This window comes from Melospiza melodia, chromosome 8 (assembly GCF_035770615.1).
Source record: "Melospiza melodia melodia isolate bMelMel2 chromosome 8, bMelMel2.pri, whole genome shotgun sequence".
Taxonomy (NCBI): domain Eukaryota; kingdom Metazoa; phylum Chordata; class Aves; order Passeriformes; family Passerellidae; genus Melospiza; species Melospiza melodia.
In genome coordinates, this window is record NC_086201.1 from 14,175,549 (window position 1) to 14,197,830 (window position 22,282).

At 36.9% G+C, this 22,282-nt stretch overlaps 1 protein-coding gene across 2 annotated transcripts in view; it reads right to left on the reverse strand.

Moving 5' to 3' along the window:
• Positions 1–66: 66 nt before the first annotated feature.
• The window catches only part of MAP3K2 (mitogen-activated protein kinase kinase kinase 2), a 46,554-nt gene continuing 24,338 nt past the window's right edge, over positions 67–22,282 (reverse strand). The window contains exons 7-17 of one of the 2 annotated variants that reach the window (XM_063161848.1): positions 22,131–22,230; positions 21,105–21,235; positions 19,012–19,091; positions 17,083–17,150; positions 15,225–15,317; positions 12,483–12,689; positions 11,605–11,753; positions 10,438–10,569; positions 9,142–9,271; positions 7,887–8,064; positions 67–6,179 (exon numbers count right to left, since the gene is read on the reverse strand). In XM_063161848.1, coding sequence (XP_063017918.1) covers positions 5,954–6,179; positions 7,887–8,064; positions 9,142–9,271; positions 10,438–10,569; positions 11,605–11,753; positions 12,483–12,689; positions 15,225–15,317; positions 17,083–17,150; positions 19,012–19,091; positions 21,105–21,235; positions 22,131–22,230 — 1,494 coding nt within the window. In that variant the 3' untranslated portion in view covers positions 67–5,953. Of the gene's footprint in view, positions 6,180–7,886; positions 8,065–9,141; positions 9,272–10,437; positions 10,570–11,604; positions 11,754–12,482; positions 12,690–15,224; positions 15,321–17,082; positions 17,151–19,011; positions 19,092–21,104; positions 21,236–22,130; positions 22,231–22,282 lie in introns of both variants that reach the window. The other variant, XM_063161847.1, reaches the window with a different exon arrangement.

A 22,282-nucleotide genomic window follows, 5' to 3' on the forward strand; every position in this document is an offset into this window, starting at 1 on the left:
GTACATACATTACAAACTGTGCCCAGCATTCAACTGAGAGTAAAAACATTTACAGTGAGAAACCGATAGATTAAATAGAGAATTTAATGGCTACATAAAAATGTACATTAGATCAAGAGTAAATTTACAAATTTTTATTCATAGCTTCATGAAAACTAAAAGCCTACGTTCCAATTAATCTACGTCTCCTCCACATATTTACAGTGATACTCCATTATACAACCCCTGTGAGGTCTGAGATGACAGACACTATGCTTTAATAAACCATTCCAATTTTAGGGTGACACTACCTTCTTTTACTGGTATTAACAAGAAACAAACACTAGGGAACTGACAATCTAATGGCTGTTCAGAAAAGAAAATGCAATCCTTGTTTATATATCCACATTTTATAAACCTCTGGGGGAAAAGGATCATCTAGTTTTCAGGTAAAAAGCACAAAAAAGCTCTGATGTATTTCCTATGACTATCCACTTATGAGCTGGAGTATCCTTTTTCTTATTTCTCAAAAGAAGACCCTGACCTCCAATCCGTACCTGTGGACTCAACATAAGGGCTGAACCATGAGATACACTTTTTTATGCCGTTTAATCCAGGTCTTCTCCCTTTCAAATAAGTTTCTGAAAACTAAGCCCTAGCCAAGATGTGACTGCTCTCAAACATGAGAAATATCATTTCCTCCACCCCATCTATCTCTCTACTCTGTATACAAATATATTGCTAGAGGAAACCCAAGGACTGCACCAGCAAACTGGGAGCTGCAGCATCCTGGGTTCAAGTGATGGGCTCCCTGGTCTAAAGCTGGACACCTTACTCAGGAGCTACCACCTATGCAGGACTTGAGCTTTGCCAGCTAGAAAGAAAAATAAATGGTGTGGGCCAAGTGGGGGATATCAAGTGAGAAAGGAGCTCCTTTGTTTCTGATCACAGATTTTGATTCAGAAACCTTGGCTTGATAGCAAACCTGTCTGACCCCTCAGTGCACATTAGTGGCTCCTGCTGAAGGCAGCACCCACACCCAAGTACCTGTGGGTGACATCTGGCTGTCACATAAAGAAGAATGACCATCTCCCAGAGCTTTGGAACATTCTCGCTATGGTGCACAAAACAGATCAGGTCACAATTTTATCTTCACGGTGTTCCTGACATGTCCCAAGGCTCAAACCCAGCTACAGAAGTCACCAGGTTTTAGTCACCAAGCTTATGCAGTAATTTTAGAATGACAACAGTAAGATTAAATTAGAAAGAGCTTTTAAAAAGAAAACTCTTCATTTTAATACAAGCATGAGTTTTGCATATCAAACAGCAACTATAAACACCCACATATCTGAAATATGGGCAGTGTCTATCACTTTTTACTAGTACCTGCTTTACTCAGTCAGCAACAGCTTACTGGTGGATACACACTATTTATAAGAGACATGAAACATCACTTTTGGCTATATGTATATGGGATAGAAAAGCTTTGGTAATTGTATGTGATTCACACTGCAGACTTGGCATTGCCACAAAACAGCAAGTTACCAGCAGGAGGAAATGACACTGGCGGCAATACTTTCGCTTTTCCAGAAACACCATAGGGACTTACATTCAAGCACACACATTATATACTTCTCTATATGCGTGACACAGTCTGTCAAGATTAAAAAAGTAAGAAATTGGTTATAAATAACTGTAGATCTGACCAATTTTCTCAAGTCTCTGAAGCTGCAGTTAGACATAGCTCTATGCTGTCCAAAAGAATGGCTTGCTGTACTGCACTGTACCTACGGGTGCTACGAGGCTTTCAGTCAAGACAACAGCAGGGTTAGGATTATCCAAAAAGCACAAGAAAGAAATCTGTTTGTTTGCTTGAACAGATCAAATTCCTGTGCACTGAAAGTAAACAGCTTTTAATATAGTATCACACTTACAAATGTACCAACATTGCTTTCAAGCCCAGTAAGAAACTCTGCTGCAGAGTCTGGTACCCAGAGCCAGGAAGCCAAATCCTGACAATCCAGTTACTTCTGTGCATGCAGACAAATCCTCTTCCTGGCATGTACACTGGTGTACAATATCCAGAATGCAAATACAAAATGTGTATTAGCACAGGAAGCCAAAAATCACTTTCAAGTTCTGAATTTAAATGTCTGCTGCAGATTGTAACTCCAGCACACTTTTCAATGCAGTTAGGCAAGCTCTGCTTTGGGCACTTTGAAAAAACCCATTCTCTAAGACTGCTTTGGTGGCATGGAATTGTATGACATATTTCAATATGGTGTTTTAACATGAACCAAATTAAGGCATACAGAGAAAAAGGCACTAGCTAAAAAAAACCCCAAACATTTCATTTTGTTTTACTGAAAGGACTATTTAGCTACAATTCTAATTGGAAATCAAGTTAGAAGTTTTAATACTATATTTAAACTGTCAAGAAAAGAAGACTGTAGAGTTAACGATGCAATTATTAGATCCATAGATTTATGAGTTCTTCCATGGATATTTCTATCCCCCAAATAAAAAATAAGCAATTTTCTTTAACACAACTGAAACCTTGAGTCATGCTCTAACAGGGCTGTTAGATACACCATTAAAACCATACCACAGAAGTAGCTTTTCTCACTTAATATGTGCAACAGACAGAATACTAAAAATCATTAGATAAGTAAGACTTTTGAAAATACAAATACTCACCATGAATTTCAACCCTTATTTTTTGGGAGTACAGCTTCATCATGCTGTTTACAGAAAAGCAAACCATCCCTGCAGCAGTATTGCTTTCACTGGAATTTTTTTATAATTGGATTCAATAATTAAGACCAATTCATGATTCTAAAATGCTGGTGGCTTTTTAAGTGGGATACAAGAAGTTGTGAGTAGGGATCTTGGCTTTGCAATCCTCTCCCAATGGAGTTTAAAGCTTGAAATTCCATGCAACCTCACAAATTCTAGAATGAGGGGTCATTCACCATGACCCCACAATCCCCTGTAAGTGTTTAACAAACCCTGTATATAGGTTGTTTTACTACATTACCCCACTAGAGGTAAGTAATAGCCAACCTCTTGGTAAAAGTCTGATTTAGCTTCATAATTAGTTCTAGCTTAAAATATTTGTGTTAATAACCATCTGATTTACTGTAAGTTATTTAAGTCAATAGAGAAATTATCTTTAGGGTGCAAAAACTAGCTCAAGCCTAACGTTGGTTAAATTTATAAAATTTTACTAGAATCACTCAAACTGGAAAATGTCAACTTCATTTAAGAAGCACAGTCTTTACATTGACAGCTTTCTGACTTGCTAAAGACATGATGAAAAATGCATTCTGAAAGTTGCTTTTTTTCCTGGCTCCAAAATGCTGACCGTTGTCATGACTGAATGCCATTTTTTTTTAGAAAAGGCACAAAAGCAGCAAACTTGATTGTTCAGTAATTAAAAATCACAACAAGGAAGTGATATTGCAATATACATGATCCAGCACTGTCTCACAGAAAGGTCACATTATAAGAAAACTAGATTCTGAAAATTTTCAAGCTTCAGAGAGTGCAGTTTCTCTTCAGAATAGTATATTTAAATGTTATGAATGCTACAGATAAACCTGGTTACATTTTCCCTTTAATGTCCTTTTTTGGTAATATAAAATTTCCTTACCTTTTCAGGAATCACTGACCACTATGGATTTTTATATACATTTTCACCTTGGTTTTGGTACCTTATTAGTCTGAAATTAATAATCTCAATTACATGATCTTGAAAATTACCTACATAAACTATTAGGTTCTACATTAAACTTCCCATTCCTACTGTCACTAAAATTTGCTTATAAAGCAAAGGCCCCTAACAGCAGAGTACATACCAATTCTTCTCAAAGGCTGCTTCATAGCTTTTATCTAGTGACAGAGAAAAAAAAAAAAGTCAGTAAAGCTGCCTTTGCTTTCAGCCTTTAACACTCTTCCTGGTATGAAGTTCCTCCTGTGCTCAGGAAACCTTGCACAGTTGTGTACCCTGACCAAGAAAATTTTAAGTTGGGTAAAATACTCACATAAGCTGAAGAAATCACCACTCTCAGTTTCTGGAGAGATGGCCACAAAAAAGTCTTTCTTACTCCACCTACAGGTAAAGTGGTTAGGATAGATCCTTACTCCTGCTTATGCTCTGGTAAAACATATGGAATTCAGCAGAATAAATTCAGAAATCTCATATGTGAGTGACTGTGGCAATGGGTAAGCTTATGGTCCTGTCTCCATGCATTTTGTAAACCTGATAGTCCTCTAAAGATGCAGAACAGGTAGAGCCTTGTCAGACTGGACAAGGGTAACAGTACCAGCCTGCTCTGCCTTTAAAAAACAACAAAAGCAAGCAATGAATCATCCAAAACAGTAAACATAATTTCAGTTCTGTTGTCCAATAGTTTATTTCCAAATGCCCCTTTAAATTATCTATGTTCTGTTCTTCTACAAAAATATGAGAGTCTGATTTTTCTATTGTGAAAAGACAGTTATTCACTACACCTGATCAGTACCTGGGCTTCTCAGCTGAGAAGCATTATTTCAGATTTTTAATTCTTTTATTATGCTCTTTCAGAAATATAAAAAGTAATTCACGTACACTTTATGACAGCTGGAAATCTGACAAATACCAATCTGGATTATCAGGCTGGAATATTCACACTCATGTTATTTAATTGCTGGCTCTCTGCACTTTTGGCCTGTTCTTTGTACAATTTTCTGTGCTGTGCCTCCTTCTTCATAGGATTTATCAGTGCAACCTTATTAAAAATGTAACTGGAATCTTAGCTTTCTCAGTGACTCTTTCCTGATGTTAAGAGATGTTTGACTTTATTTCAGGAATTTTCAATGCATCCTAGACTGACCTGCATTACTAAACCAATTTTTTTTAGTGCAGAATGGGAAGAATTTTATATTATTCAGGCACTTGATGTTGACATACATTCCATCCTAGCGCCTCTCAACAGCTTTGCAAATATTTCTTATAGCTCATTCTGAATCCAGTAACTCATATACTGCACAAGGATTAGTCATTCCCTTTCCCCTGCAGCCATTCAGGGGACTGTGGAGGAGAATTGACCCTCAACATTAGTATTTTTTATCAGCTAAGATAACTGTCTCCCTCAAAGCTTATGCAACAGAGGTTCTCTTTGGCAGATAGAGCAGGAGGCATTCTCCTAACTATTTACATCCAATAGCTGACCCTTGTCTAGCATGGAAAATTTCCCCTTTGCAGTATAGTAGTTTCTAGGAGTCTGGGCCCATAATCTGTTTACCTGTAATTATTTTCATATTAAGATAATACAATAATTCTACACCAAAATCTCTAACTAGTACATCAGTTTTGAGCTCGTTTTTGTTATTTTCTTTTGGTCACATAGAAGTACCAGCTAGACATGCTGCTGCACAAAGAGTTCTAAGTTCTTCCAGCTTCATCAATTAACTCTCAGAACCACATGTTCCTGCTTAAACTGTACATTCCAGAAGCTGATTAAATGCTAAAATACAGTAAGAACTTAGAATTCTCTGCTGCAAGTACCTACAATATAGATAAGAATCACATAGAAGTAACCTTCTTGTCCATTAGCTGCATGTCTATTTTTCCCTGCACCCTGAGTCAGTCAGCGGTGTCAGAAAAAGTCACACAGTTCCTGACTGTCCAAGCATTTGTAATTTTTTTTCCTCTTTAAATAAGGAACAAATATGTACTAAAGTGCTTTATCTACATCAACCACATCAGTACATTATAGAAACAAAAAGTTCTAGTCCTGGTGGGAGGGGGGAAGAGAAGATTCTCATTTTAGATACAAATTTTAGATTGTTTACAATCTAAATGAAACAAAGATTCAAGAGAATATTCTCTCTCTTGTCTTTTTTTCTCCTTTTTCTTTGTAAAAAATAAAAAATAAAAGTGCAGTCAAATAGAAAATAAATGCAGTAGATGCAAGCTGAGTTGAGGCAGGTGTTAGTGATAGTGTGCAAACGTGTGTCTCAGCAGTTCATCTGCAAACGGTCGCAGCTTGGCCTCGATAAAAATCCGTTTCAAGAAATCCCGAGCGTGGTCGGAGACGTGAGGAGGGAGCTGGGGGTTGGTTGGCTGAGTGGCAATTTTAAAGATGGCAGCCATGGCTTCAAACTCTGCCCACGGGGGCTTCTCAGTGAGCATTTCTACCACTGTGCAACCTACACTCCTGAAACAGAGGCAGAAGTGAAACAGCAGGTTACAACAGAGTCATGGCCTCCCAGGAAAACAGGAAACAGCAAAGAGGGACTAAAATATCACATATAAGCAGGGTCCACATAATACTACAGGGTAACTTCAGCATGAAACAGGCATTGGGACACACCAGCATGTACTGCTATACCTTTACCTCAGAGTTACACAAATGTCTCCACTTCATCACTTCCCTGGGCTGAAAGCTACTACCTCAATGAAGGGATAACTACATATTTATCCAGGCAATACTAACTGTCATAGGGCACTGCCAGCACCCAGTGCTCAGCAGGCCACACACTCAGCATTGCACTTGGAAGCTTTCCTGCTCCTTGAGGCTGAACAGAAATGCAAAGCATCAGGAAAGCTCCATGCATGCCACGTGTGGTGCCAGCTCATTAGAAATACACAAGTTATCACCAGTGAATCGTGTGAAACAGAATATGGCAGCTGAAGAACAAAAGCCCTACTTTCAAGGTAACTTCTCTTTTAGTTAAGGATACTAAAAATATATTTAGATGGACAAACAAAATTTTAAGTTCCTAAACAATCTTTGTTCAGGAACAATTTTAAAGAATTTAGGAAGGTAAAAGGGCATATATATGGCCAGAGAAACTTTGTTCCAGAAGTCCTTAAAGATCAGCATCTTCCAATAACAAGTGATCAATACTGCAAAATGGATAGGCTGGAATAATTTTCCAATTTTTCGAAAGTTTGAATGTTTTTCAAGATGCTTGCAAGAAACTTTGTACTTAAATAGAGGTATGTTGCACAATACGGATTAACTGACTGACAGCTGTCTAACTTTGTTAGTTTTTATTAAGTTTTCACCAAGAAATACACAATAACCTTCATACCAATATTTGAAATTTGAACAAACGAACTGCTTGATATTATAAGGTGGACCTATTTTTCACTTATATCAGAGTAACCACTAAATAATCTGAAGTAGCCAAAATTCATTTCCCTGAAATTGAAAGTACTGCCTTTGTTTGGATACAATGTAGTTCCTTTTTAAACACACAGCGTTACTACTCCAGCCTGTCTGCTGCTGCCGGCCCATTACTGTGTATTCACAGATCACCTGCAGTGCAAGGGGTCTCATTGCCAAAGTCCTCAGTCCACTGGGCAGGAGCCATGTTAGACTGTGGCATATACAATGTTTCACTAACCTTCATTTTTGCAAATTACCTTTCCCCCTTAGTTCTTATGTATTCAATAACAACTTAAACCAATTTTTTTTTATACTACCTTTTAAATCTGGCAAATTCACTCCTAAGTGTTCAATTTCTAGAGGAGTAGCATTTTATTTTCTGCCTTGCATCAAACGTATTTTGGTGTTGAAGTTTCATTACAACACATTGAACTGATGTTTCAAAGCTTCACACGTTGCTTTCAGTCAGTACCTCTCCAGAGCTAACAAACAGTTTGGTAATCCTAACTTCATGCAAGGTCAGTTGAAAGGATTCTCTTATGATGTTTAAACTGATGGGCTGAGAAACTGCCATGTGAAAAATTAAATTTCAGTGTTAAGACTCTCCAAAAATGACTGTCAGTGTTCATATTTGCCACCTTCTTCAGCTTAAATCCCAGGATGAAACACTGCAGCAGCTTCAGATAACAAACACCTACTCTCTATTGAAAATGAAATTACACTTTTCAGTGGAGAAGGGGTTTAACATACCAGATGTCTGCTTTTCTGCCGTACCCTTCTCCACTAATAACTTCAGGACTCATCCAGTAGGGAGTCCCTGTGACAGACTTCATTCCTGTACCAGACAGACAGATGGTCTGCAGCCGTTTGCTGGCACCGAAGTCACCAAGCTTCACATTGCCTGCTGAGTCCCGCAGAATATTCGCTCCTGGAGGGAAGGGAACACAGCATTACCTTCACAAAAGACTCAAGGTTTTGGTGTGGGAAACAGTAAAAGAAGTTTGGATACAGTGGTACAATTCAACATCAACCTAGGATTTCAAGCCAGAGAATTTACTTTCTCTGCTCGTTCCTACTAGTCTGTTCTGGAGTTCAGAAAATAATGAATTGCTCACACTGGTTTGCATCCAGGCCTTTTCCAGGAAGGGGCAGTACCTTTGTAAAGCCCTCCTGACAAAATAAGGAATGTGCTACACATGGCAAATTAAAAGAAATGGGGAAACAATTTCCACACAACTGAAAATGTCTCCCATGCTATTGTAAAGCAAAACCTCAAACTGTGTTATAGATTTATTCAAAACAGTTATCTGCACAAGATGTACAAATTGACTGTGATACCTCAACCTGCTTTGGAACAAAGCATTGTTGATACAAAGCAACAGAAAAATGGTAAAAGTATTATGGAATACAAGAGCATTGTGTTCAACACACCTATTCTGCACATCACCATGTCCCTACATATTCACACCTTGCTTATGCAACACTTGCAAGTCACCTGCACCTGTCTGCAAAAAGTAGATGTTACACCAGGCTTCCTAGCAGTAAAATGGAATAAGTCTGATCAGGCAGGTGATCTCTGCTGGTCACTTCTTGTACCAGAGAAGTGCTGGTTAATTTCTATATAATTGATGAAACCAAACTCTGTAAATTTAAACTCTGAAGTCATGACACTTTTCTCTGCACAGTCTATTTCTAATGACATAATCCTCCAATATATTTAATGCTATTAATCAATTAATAGCAAAATAGTAATATAAAATCAAAGGAATTTATCCTGCTTGTTTTACAGATGAAGACTGAAGAAACATTGCCAGAACTCTGCTAGAACATCATAAAGTTGCTTATTTTTCCTTCCCCAGGTTACAACAGTGACAAGACTAAAAGATAGAAAGCAATCACACTGATTTTAAGTCAGTATTTTGGTATTTCAATTTTAGTGCTTCACATAAGATTGGAAAAGGATCAGTAATAAAGAGCACTGAGCTGTGCACAGAACTCTCATTACCTTTAATATCTCGATGGACAATCATATTACTGTGCAAATAGTGAACTCCTTCCAGAATCTGCCTTGTGTATTTACGAGTCACGTTCTCTGTGAGCGCTCCGTATGATTTCAATTGGTCTTTGATGGAACCCTATGGCACAGAAGCATAAAGCACTAACACTCCTAGAATTCAACTGAGATTCAATTACATTTATGCTTGAAACACAGACATTTAAAATTAAAATTCTTCTTGATTTAACCTTAAAACTTGCAAGCAGCTGAATAGTTCCACTACAATGTACAGAAAGAGAACAGCCCCCTAAAGAGCCTCCTGAAGTTTTTGATGGGTGACACTCAGGATGAACATAACACATGCCCTTTGGGTTAGCTTATACTCAGAAAAAAACATTGTCAAGAAAAAAACCACCATGTCCTACAGGGTGGTAAAAAATAATAGGTAAGCAAATCTTAGCTTAAAATAAGATTAAATCAAAACTTCTTCAAAAATAGTTTTGCAACTATTTTTGTATAGCCTGTCTTTGTCACATGAAGTTACAAACTGCTAAGATTACTTCTGTCACTTCTCCAAATGTCAGAAGAATTCAAGACATCCCACAAAACAAGACCAAGAACTCAAAGAATTGAAGAAGCAAAAAAAACCCCACCACCACTTAGAAACCAAGGCCCAGACACTGCTTTTTCTCTCTAGGGTCTCATAGTAAGTAGACTGCTGTAACTATTCAGAAATACAGAGATACTCCAGAAATATAGAGCCTCTGTTTTTATAGGAGCACATTTTGTTTAGCTCTGCTGACACCACTTGGTGAGAAAATGAAACTCTACAGTTTTCTGACCTTATAATATTTCCTAACAAAGAAGAAGAACAGCAGTTCAGCATGTACTAGGTGCCACACAAGAAGCAAGCCCCAAAATTATTTTCTGAATGCACTTATTCTCACCCCCATCTCAGCCGATCTTTGTATTCCAGAAATACTTTAAGTGTGGCAAAACAAAACAATAAAATTCAGGGAGATTTAAGAGTTTACTAATGATAATATTGCCTTTTCAAAGACATTGCCAGGCACCATTTACACCAAAACCAAACACGAAGTGCTTTTGTACAAACCACTGTAATTCTGAGAACTCAAGCAACCAATGAAGAAGACAGGAGGTAGCAAGCAGTTGTCAGTACCCATCTTTGGTGGTTTTGATTTGGCAGTTTGAAATATCTGTGTGCATTTATGCAAAGCTGAATGCTTGGGTGCTCATCACACTGCACACTATGGATGGCTGAAGTGGATGAGCTCTCTTTCTTACCCCAGGCATGTACTCCATGAATATTGAGAGTGTCCTTTCAGGTGCATCTCTCAAGAAGCCATAATATTGAACAATTCTTTCATGCAGCAGATTTTTCAGCAACTGAATCTCACACTCAAGTGCATTTACTTCCTGAAAGGACAAAACAGGACAGATTAACCATGCTTGATGTAGTAAAACTAAGATTTTGCATTTGAATTTTTTCAAGCAGAGCAGTGTGTACATATCAAAGTGTTATGCAAACTAAGTAACAAAATACGCCTACAGCTAATGTAAAGTTTTTGCATTTTATAACAAGAAAATATCAACGTTAAACTGAGGTAATTAAAAACAAGCAAAATTATGGCTTTTCTATACATTATCTTTGGGAAGGTTTTGCTAGTTTTTCATTGTTTCTCTTTTCTTAAAAGTTATATTTGTTTCAGAGCACAGCAGATATCAGTATGCTGATGAGGTCAGTGATCATTATGCAACATGCCATACACTTCCACTTGGGTAAAAAACCAAATAACAAAGCACAGAAAACCACTCCACATTTTAATCTTTGTGGTGGAATAATTAGCATTAATTCTTAACTTTTCCAGGATCATAGACTATACTTTAAAAATGCCTTTGATTAGCACCTGATATTGTAATAATGAAATGCACCAAAGGAAAACACTAACAGCTGGTGCTTTCTGTGGAGCCATCCAAAATACTAGAAATTTTGCAAACAGGAAGTAGGTAAGAATCTCAAACTGTCTTCATAGCCAAACCAAATTTCTTTTTGGCAAATTGTTTTCAGGAACACTTATATTAGTACAGCTTTTTCTGCTTATAAATGTAACTTCTTCCAATTCCTGTTAATATAATTAATTATCTATTTCAGAGTACCCTTCATAATAGATTGTTTGATTTTAGAGACCAAGGCGACACCAAATCAAATTATGCATCTTCACAGCATAAGGATCTGTCTGAAAATTTAAATGTGATGTAATATTAAAATCGGGTAAGCAGACTAATTTTCTATGGTACAAACAAAACAGAATTCCTAACAAGGACATTGTTTCCTATCACAACATGGTTTAAAACATGTTCATCCTGTTCAAGGAAAAGAAAGTGAGCCTGGTCTAGAACCCACCACTTCAGCAGGAGCCTTTTCCAAGGTGTCTCTTTGGTATCACTTACCTTGCTGGTTTCGGGGCTATCGGGATCAAACTGAACTTGTTTAACAGCCAGTTCTCGTCCAGTGTCAGCATCATAACACAGATACACTCTGCCAAAGGCACCTTGACCCAGCAGTTTACCAAGTCTCCAGTTAGTTGGAGCTCGTGGTGCTGAAAATATAAGTATGTTTTGGTTTTCAAATGAGCTTGTTATTCAGCTGATTGAGAAAAACTGGAATACACAGAAAATAATTTTTTAAAAGACTACTCTTTCAACAACAGAGACTGTGCGTCCTAAACCTCACTATCTAAATTACCAAGATCAATAAAACTCCCTGTAAGATGGAAAACATGAGCTACTTAAACTTATTCACAAAATAAGTTGTGGTAGAACTAGACATCCTTAAAACAACTAGCAATAGCTAATTTGAAAAACAGAAAAAGAATGTTAAACAAACAGCTTTCTTTTTAAAAAAAGAGAGAGGCATAATTACAAGGTATGAGCTACTGAAGTCATCACAAAGTATATTTGCTCCTGAAATTCTACCACAAGTATGAAGCAGTACCACTAAAAATTTACAGTTTAACTGAAAACATGACCAAGATCTGCAAAAATAAATAGTAATTGCAACCTACAAAATCCTTCTCAGGTCCTAAAGTCTAAGAAATCACTTTTACAATGTTTTGTTATCACAGATGTAAATTCCAATTGAAAGTCTACATGGAGGTTGGTAAGGTAAGCAACGAAAATACTGATGAGCATAGCCCTGACCTTCGCCTATTAGAGAGACAAAAACATATTATTTAATGGCATGTGTTTGGATGGCATGCTAGGTTTTGACATGATATACCTGAAAAGTAAGAGTTTTACAGTGGGGTTCACCAAATGGCAGAACTTACAGCGGCTGGGTGGGCTGATGTCCATGACTGACAAGGTAGGATTGTCAATGTCACTGCCCCTCCTCCTCATGCGGTTATCCTCGTACTCCGGGGTGAAGACGCTGCTCCCACTGCTGGTGCTCAGTGAGTGATCAGTGGGGCTGAAACTGACCGGGGATCGGAAGCTGTTGCCCTGAGTCCTTCTGGCTCTTGGAAAAGTTTTACGACCTTCAAAGATAAACACAGAACATAAAAGTTACAGTACAAAAAGATACTGGAAAGAAATGTCTGCATGCAAATATTTTATGAGCTCTACATCGCCTCATTCAGATCTGCCACAGCAGAGGATAGCCACAATCATCACGAAGTTTACTGGACTACAATCATCATGAACTTTCCACCTAGAAGGAAACAAACATTCATCACAGACGTATCTAAGGACTAGACAGAATCAAAATCTTGTGTTTAAGAGATTTAAATTGGGACCAAATTCTGGAATTTTTTTGAAATATAATCAACATGCTTGGAAAATCTGGAGACCTATAAGAGGAGGAATGAAAACACCATGCCTCTGCTTTTATTGCTCTATTAAATGTGCAAATACCAATTTTCTGATATTTAGGAGAATAAAATACACATTTACAATGCTGTAGGGCCAAGCCAGCCGCTTCCTTCTGTAAACTAGAAAGTATTTAATTCAGAGAAAGACTGACACTTGGAATCAAACAGGAAGACCACAAAAGTATTTTAAAAATCAAAACACAAGCAATGCAAAATTTGGAGATAGCTACAGCATCAGAATGAAAAAACAGAGCACTGATCTTCCACATGCTAATTACAACCAGATGACTAATACAATTTATGTTAATCTATTTAGATAACACAACTATTTTTAGAATAGCATCTCTTGATTAAGTTTCATTCTAGAGAACTCAGCAATAACTGAGTGAGTCTCTGATTCATTAGGTACTACACTAGAGGAGGAGTTCTCAGAGGACTAAAGATAAAATATCTCTGAAATAGTAGACATAGCCTTATATACTAGTCTGGACAATTTAAATTCCAAGAAAGATATGCAAACAAGTTATTAAGCAGTTTTATTCAACATTGAAAAGACAAAAATGTGATAAAACAGTCATAATTGGTTTGTCTCATGTAGCTAATCCTATTTTCCCATTTCAATGGGACATTCTCACAAGCTAACTTATGAAGTGTTGCAGACCATCTTACTATGCAGATTATACTCAAGACAGATTCAGAGCAGTTATCAGTGATTTCTCATCAAAGGGGAAGGTAAACTGCTGGGGATGTCCACTTAAATTATCTTCAGTTCATTGCCATGCACTATTTTAATTCTTCATGTACATATGATGGAATTCAACACACTGAAATACTGCAGATGACATCATGTTAAGTGTGGCTGTATGTCCATTTAGAGACAAAAATAAAAATTCACAGTGGAATGAGACGTTAGAGATGATTCAAAAATCAAGATGAAATTCAGTAAGGAAGCACAATATGCATACTTAAAGAGAAACCTAATGCAGAAACTACAAAATGTAAAGCAATTGGACGTCATGAAGAAAATGATATAATATAGAAAAATGTAACCCAAGACTGAAGAGCAGTCAGAGTGGTGACCAGAAAGTAGGGTCATTCTGCAACAAATTAATGTGACTGCTACATACCAAGTTCTGCTTATATTCTGTGTTATACATAAAGTGGCCATGAGAAAAGCCTGAGCTCGGGCAGAAGAAGAAAACAAAGACGTGTGTGTGTGTGTGTGTGTGAGATGTAGGGATATATAAAGGCAATGACTAATTCTTCACTGTGGTAAAATAGACTAACTAGTTCTACTTCCATTTGCAGGAAAAATGTCTTGGGAGACAGAGAAAGTTAAGTTATAAGATAAGCTATCTTGGAAGTTGATAACATAAAGGAAATGTATGTCTTCTGTTCAAGTCAATTTAGAGTTTACTTGAAAGTCAGTGTGACAGATCATTGCCTCCTTAAATCTTGCTCTAGAGCAAGGAACTGGACTTTGCAGTGGCCAAGTTTGATATTTCTGTGATTCCTGTAACATAATTCCATTTATTGCTCTGCACATTCCACACTGCAAGTGAAGCCATCTGGTCTTGGGACACATTTCTTTGTAACTCTTCTCAACTAGCGCTCGACACACCCTGAAGTAGGAAAATCCTTCAGCTGCTCCTCTCTACTTCATTTAGAAATTTAACACATGTTAAATTTATATCAATGGTATTACTGTCCTAACCAGTTTTGTGGACACATCAGCAGGTGCTGCCTTGCATTCCAACAATTTATTTCACCAACTAATTCTCAGTTTACATCACTGCTCTTAAATTTTATTTACTCTTTTAATCTAAGAAAATGTTAACAGGAACTCCACTGTACTTGGGATTTCTTAAAGCAAAACCAGACATTATAAACAGACATACCTACTTTAGCTAGAAAAGGGTCACAAAGGTCAAAAACTTATACTGTATGACTTGTGGGTGGCCAAAGATAGCAAACGTTTCCACAGTTGTGCATATGACTCAGAAATTCTGTAATCCATAACTTTACCACAGATAAAACTGCTCAGAGGTTCTATCAATCATTAGAAGCTTAGCAAGTGAGTTTGGGGAAGAAATTTAGGCTTTCAATTTCATCAGTGTTTCCATTTAATTTCATTAAGATCTTAAAATTTTATCACGTTTTCCAATGAGAAAAACAGATCAATAAAACTGTTGCAGTGCTTACCATCATTGTAGTCTTGTTGATGATATGAAATATGGTATCTTCTGGGATAAGTCCCCCCTTTTCCAAATTTCTCAAATATTGGGATATCATACTCTACTAGAAAATAAAATTATTCATTTCAAAATTTAAAATGTGACAAAAGCATGTTAAATTATTCACTTTGGTAATACAATCTTAAAATGGGCAAGCAGATCAGAGGATATGAAGGGCAGAAGCATCAGGGGAAAAAGAGTTATAGAACAAAATTACACAAATCACAAGTACTAACAGGACTTCAGTCAAAAGTCCCAAAGGATCAAGAATTCAACAGCTCAAGTGGTTTGTAACCTCTTGCTTAAAAGAATGTTGGAGGACTGCAGTATGCCTGATTATTCCAGTTTTAAAAATACTTTATAGAGGAGAAACTATTCCAAAGAATATAATTTAAAGTTGTATAAATATGAAAAACTGGAAAATGAGTCAACACAGCTTGAATTACTAAAACACATCCAAAAGATCCTCTTTTAAAAGTTATTGAGGGGGAAAAGTATAAGGTAAGGGAAAAAGTCCCTCAGTGCATAAATAATTGGTTACATGGCAAGTACATAAGAAAGGGGGAAACAGTCAATAGTCCATAGGAATCTAAAACTCATGCAGTTTAATTATCCATGAATTCTCTGTACAGAACAAGGAACAGGGAGGTGACAAAATCACTTAGAGAAATAAAACCAAGTGAATAATTAGAGAAAGCCTTTAAGAGGCTACGTGACTGGATAATAAAGTTGTAGATGAAATTCAGTGTAGGCTTCTGTAAAGGTTTGTGATACAGACTTCCAAAAAAGCAGCACCAGAACTCTTTTTATTAGCTAAGAAGAAAATTAAATGCTGTAAGATATACTGAACAAAGTTTTGGTCCACTCAATTTCAAAGATTTTAGTAAAACTGGAAAATATTCAGAAGTACAGAGATGATCAAAGATACAAACTGTTCCTCCATAAGGAATGTAGGTCCCTATATACTAGAAAAGCAACAGCTCAAAGGGAGAAAAGAGATCCATCAAAAAACCAAACCAAACAAAAAAAAAATCCACTGGAAAAATAGTAACAGGAAAAAAAAAAAAAAAAACAAACAAAAAACCAAGTCTTAGAAAAAGTTACAAAGCACATACTTCTGCAGAAACACAATAAATTGCACAACTTTCTGTTGCAACCTACAGCTGATGCTGAGAAAGTTTATATAATTTGAAATAGGGACAAGAAAAATTTGTGGAAGGAAAAAAAATTTATCAAATCACAGAACATCTTGCATTTACAGAACCGTTGAGCAACACATGACTAGGAATATATTCTGAGAGAGGAACATTACACACCTCTCTGTAGAAGGCAAGTACTGGTGGTGGCAGGAGGAAAGACTATGCCAGATTGACATTTTTTTCTGCTTCTGTTACACTTCAAATCATGAAAATAAATATTGAATATGAAATTAATGATTGCTGTCTATCCCACTATTAACATACTAGAACATGGAATGGGGAAAATCCCAACAAATCCCAATAAAAACTTAGAGATAGATATTACAGTCCAATTTAACTAAGTGTACATGCCCCTATGCACTGCACATTTGCACTTCTTACAGAAGCAGATAGTTATACTACACCCACTAGGAGTGATGTCACACACAATAATCTAGAAGAAACATGACATTTCTTGTATTTTCAAAGTATCTTTTACTGTGTGCATTTGGTGTTGCTTTGCTTTCTTCCACCATATTGTTTGTGTAATACAATACCTCTCCAGTGTGAACATCCCTTCTAAGTCCTATTAATTTGCAAGAGGAGCAGTTCTGGAAAGCTAGTGGGTCTCCAGTGATTTTTGCCTACCTGAGAATTCCTGATGATTATCTGGATAGCTCTGTGCTCTTGGCATCCGAGACTTGGGATAGTTGTCCCTGGAAGTGTAAAAATACACAGAATCTAAAATCTGCTGTTAAACCACACTTAAGCTTACTGTCCTCTTACTGATGAAAAGCCACTGCTATACAGATTGCTGCAGAATGGAACTCAATTCTGAAACTCAATTCTAGTAGGCAACTGTAACAATTAAGGATCAGCAACAATGGAGAAGCTTGCTCACTGAGCTTAATGTAGGTAAGAAAGCAACAGACTCTGTTAATGAGCAATGATATTAGTAAAAACATGAATTATCACAAGTACAGCCACAAAGGAACACTGTTATGTTTAACACCTTTATGGCTAAACACAAAAGTTTATAGACTGTCAAAATGGGTTATACAGTCTACAATAACTCTTGAGGAAATTTAACCAAAGAAATGTAGAACCTTTTAATGAGAAAAAACATTTCCTCTTCTCTCCATGAAAGTCATAGGATTAAGAGAGTGATTTTATTGAGTTATAGAATGATGAAGAATTTTTTGGTTCTTACATGATCACATTGTTTCTTACCTACAGTTGGTATGTAACTCCCAGCCACAAAAAGGAATGGATGGGATTGCCAGTCAGAGCAATCGATAACAGTTTATTTCCATAAACATACCAAAACAGTGTCCTCCTTTTTCTGGTAAGAATTTCTCTAATGGGTAACAGAAGCTAAATGGAGACACAAAACCTACATCTTTGTAGGAAATATTTAAATGAAAAAAAAAAAAAAGGAAAACAAACTAAGTAGAGGTGACAAATTAAGTAAATAAAAACAACCAAAAAGAGTTTTGAAGAAGAAATATGATTTGCTTTAAGTTTGCTTTGTTTCCCCTTCTTTCGCTCACTCCTACCCCACAAAACCCTTAAATTTGGCAATTAGATAAAATTTCTTTTCTATGGAGCTGTGTACATACAACCTACCACACTAAAACCACAAAATATCTTTCATGTCTACTGTCTTCCTTGTGAAATGCAGACTTATTAAACACAAAATTGTATTTGTTAGACCAAATCTACTTGTGTCCTCAAACCACATATTCTCAAATGAAATAGTACTATTGAATAACACAGCTCTGATTAACTGCCACAGGCAGTGACCTCCAACTCTTCACCTTTCCACCAGTTAAATAAAAAATTTTATTAGCAGTTTTATTACTTTTGCAGTTTGAAATAAACAAAGAGCAAATCTGCACATTAAACCCAAGGTTATTTGCCTGACCACCATAAACCAAACAGGAATTTGTTTTACTTGACTTGGCTGGTGGACAGTGACCCCTCCAAACACAGGGGTCTTCTCAGAGGTCAATCCAAAAAGACCCCCCACAGCACACACTGCCTCTTGCTGACTGGTGGGCTTTAACAAAGAAAAATCAGCTGAAAGTTAGCAAGAGGAACAAAGGGAGAGGAACAGGCAGTAATTGCAAAGGCAAGGAAGGGACTGTCTGTTGCAGCCAGTACATGACTCTACCATCTTCTTGAACTGGGTACCCCCTGCTTTAGCAAAGAAAAGCCTACTTCATATGGCAGTGCCTAAGAACTGTAAATTTAATGCAGTGGCTCACTGCCAGGATATATACACCACCCATGTGAAAGACCTAGCAACATTTAGTAAAAATCTTCAGTATATTTTCATAGGACCTTAAGTCTAAATTTTTGTGGTTTAAATTATTGAAAAAAAGAAACAAGCACCACAGTATTTTCCATGTATTAGTAAGCAATTAAGTTTCAATAAGCTTTTATAAACATTCTATAACTTACAAGGGAATTTCTGGAAGAAGCACTGTCACTTGAAAGGAGTGGTATTTTACAACTGAGACATTATGCAATCTAATAAAGATAAATAATTAAATAATGAATGGAAATAATTTTTACCCATCTAATGGGCTGTCAAGCGAGGGACAGCTTCCTGAGCCAGAGTTTTCAGGACTGCTCAAAGACAATGGATCCAGCATCTAATAAACAATAAACAGAGGAAGATCAATGAAGTTCAAGGTTTTTTTCCACATTATTTTTCTAAATAGCTAAAGGGGTTGCTATAAAAGAGCTAATAAGAAACAAATCCAAATCACATATGAACTGGTAAAAACAGAATGGAAAGCTCATCTGTTGACTTGAAATGAGCTCCTTCCTAAAATGAAGTTTGTTTTGATATATTGTATAACATCTATTATTTTCCATGAATTGGACAACAGTCTTTTGCTGTAAATTAAGCAGTTACCCCTCCAATTTTTATGGTCTGTGCTGCATCTTAAAGGGCCTGGGTACCTACTTTGCCATACACCAATTAAGGACTTATTAAGGAAACAGTGTCCTGAAAGTGAGTTTGCAGAGTGCAAACTCTTAAATGAACTCTGTACTGGGAAGGACAACACTTACCACAGGTTCAGCATTTTTATTCCTCTTGTTTCATGCAGAACAATATTGAATACCTCTCTATCCAACCCCTCATCTCTTACAGAAAGTGTGGGGTCTGCTGTCAGAGTGCCAATAGCTGTGCTCAGGCAGATCAACAGCAGAGCAGAGCAAAACCCTCCATTCCCTAATTCCCTTCTTGTCTTTGTTGGGCAGGCTGTGACAGATAAAGGCAGCATGGCCAACACTTGCCAAGGTGATGTGGCAATGTAGGTGGGGGGAGCAAACAGAATTTGTGAGCCCACCACACCAAACTGGCCCTTAAGGCTGCTTAGGTTGAACTAACCTGGCTTCTTATGAAAGTAAAATTCATTGATTTAAACCTGCTGACAGCTCACACAGCAATACCTCTATGACAGGTTATATATTTCTGGAATAATTAGGAGTGAATGGACATCTCAGGCTTCAGGGACCATCTGTCTGTCTGACCAGACAGTGACCAGAAATTACTTTACCCCCACGAAAAGTAACTATTTCCCTGGAATGAGCCCAGACTTGGGCTGGATCTGACCACATGGCTATGATAATGAATAGCCCTGGTCTGGAAAGTAGGAGATGCAGTCCCTATTCTCAGCTCGGTCATTAAAATTGTGCAACAAATTGCACTATCCCCTTGCCTTTATTCTATCATCTGTCTCTCATTTAGTCAGCTCATAAAAACTGTTGCCTCTTGCCTTTTGTAAATACACTGCCAATGTCAACAATAACTTGAACTGATTTGTGTATGCAGCATTATTTTTCTTTCCTCCTTGAAATAACTCTTTCTCCATTGCCAATTCTGTGAGCAGTTACATTCCTGCTCCTTTTCCTGCTGTTTTGAAGGGCAATTTTTTATACTCAGTAGAGAGCAGGATTTTTATTTTGCTAACTGTGCAGACATCTGACATCAATGCAGGTGAGTAAGAAGAAAAAAAAAAGAACATACATTTGTGATCGGTACACACCAAAAAAGTGAATTTGGGAAGTCTTTCAGAGTTTATTTATGCCAGGCCTACAGCCATCCCCTTGCCTCTATCCCAACACAGTACCTACACACAGAATATCCTGAGTTGGAAAGAGCCCACAAGGATCATTGAGTCCAACTCTTAAGTATCAGCTGAGTCCAAATAATTCTGACAGGTCCAAACCCTTTCTCAAAATCTCCTTTTAATTACCTGGAAAAGTTGTAAAGCTGGTCCTGCTTACGTATCACTCTCAGTAAAATAAAGGGGCTTGTGTTTTCTAATGTTTTCCGCTGGCATCTCTGCTGTTACTTGCATCTACCACTATCTAACTCAACTATCATGGCAATTAAGAACATTATCTTTCTCCTTGTAACAGCATATTTTAAAAATTGAAGAGACAGAGTAAAAAAAAATAACCAGGTTCTGCAAGACTAAACAGCACAACCTTGACATAAACAACCTTATGTCAAGGTTGAAACCAATCAAATTTTACTGAGTTATTATCAAGTTTTTGCTGTTCCTTCTAAAAATTCCATATCCTTCTTGAACAGTAGTATTTCATAAATAAACTTAGCAAGAAACTTTAATTTCAATATTCACAGAACATACCTGATCCATACTTTCTGGAATGAATTCACCCTCACTGTTGATACTGGTGAAGGATCCATTTCGAGCCACCTGATGCAGCTCATCTGGAATGTATCCTGGGGGAGGTGAGCTCCTGTCACGAGTATTAGAACCTTTTGAAAGAATAGGGCCAGTCAGAATCTCCACTAACCCAGAATTCAAGGCTTTACTGAAATGCTTCATAGGCACTGAACCTGCCTGCATCACTTCTTGCTTTAGGAATCCCCCAAATGCCTGTGCAACACAAGACTTAAGAACAGCATTTAAAATCTACAATCCAGAAATTACGAAAAATTTGGGGCAGAGTTGCCTCAATGACATTAAAGAGAATTTTCATTATACAGGAACAGAAATGTAATTTGCCCATACACCTAGCTGAGTAAATTCCTTGTTTTGACCAAAACCAAAATCCAAACCATCTACCCATGTCACCTAATCCTTTCCAGCTCTTGAGAATTTCAGTTTTTCTTTGTTGAATATTAAGTCTGTAAGAACATAAATACATATATTCATAACAAATGCATAATAATATAAATAAATTGTCTAGAAAATAATTAATTAAGCTCCCTAGTTTCATAATTAAATTTGGAAGTTAACATCACCCAACTTTCAAACATGAATAAGTGAAGAGGTTACATCAATCCCAAAATCAGTATGTTAAATAAATGCTCACACAGTAAAAAGCTATGGGGGTCCTAAGCAAGCAAACACATCGACATATAAGCAGATTTTTCAGTAGCTCATTCCTCTATCAAAAACATCAGTTTTTTAAGTTACCCTGAAATAACTCTATATACACTTACTTGTGGGGTTTTTTTGATAACTTTCTGTATTATATATATTAAAAACCCTTTTGTCTTAATATTCAAAATCTACTCCCCCAAATGAAAATTCTGTAGTAGTCACTGATGAGTAGAAGAGATAGTCTTTGTTGAGAGCAAAATTTTCATGAAGAGTAAAAGACAAAAGACGTTTTTACAATTAAAGGTATTGAAATGTGCAGCTTACCTATTACAGAGAGTCGCCTTTTTCTGTCTGTCACACCAAACACTGTATTATCTAAATCTTCCAGTGAGGGCAAGGGTTCCACATTATTTACACTGGGTGACTGAAAATGCATAAGTATTACAACCTGCAGTTATTACTTTACATTCCTGACA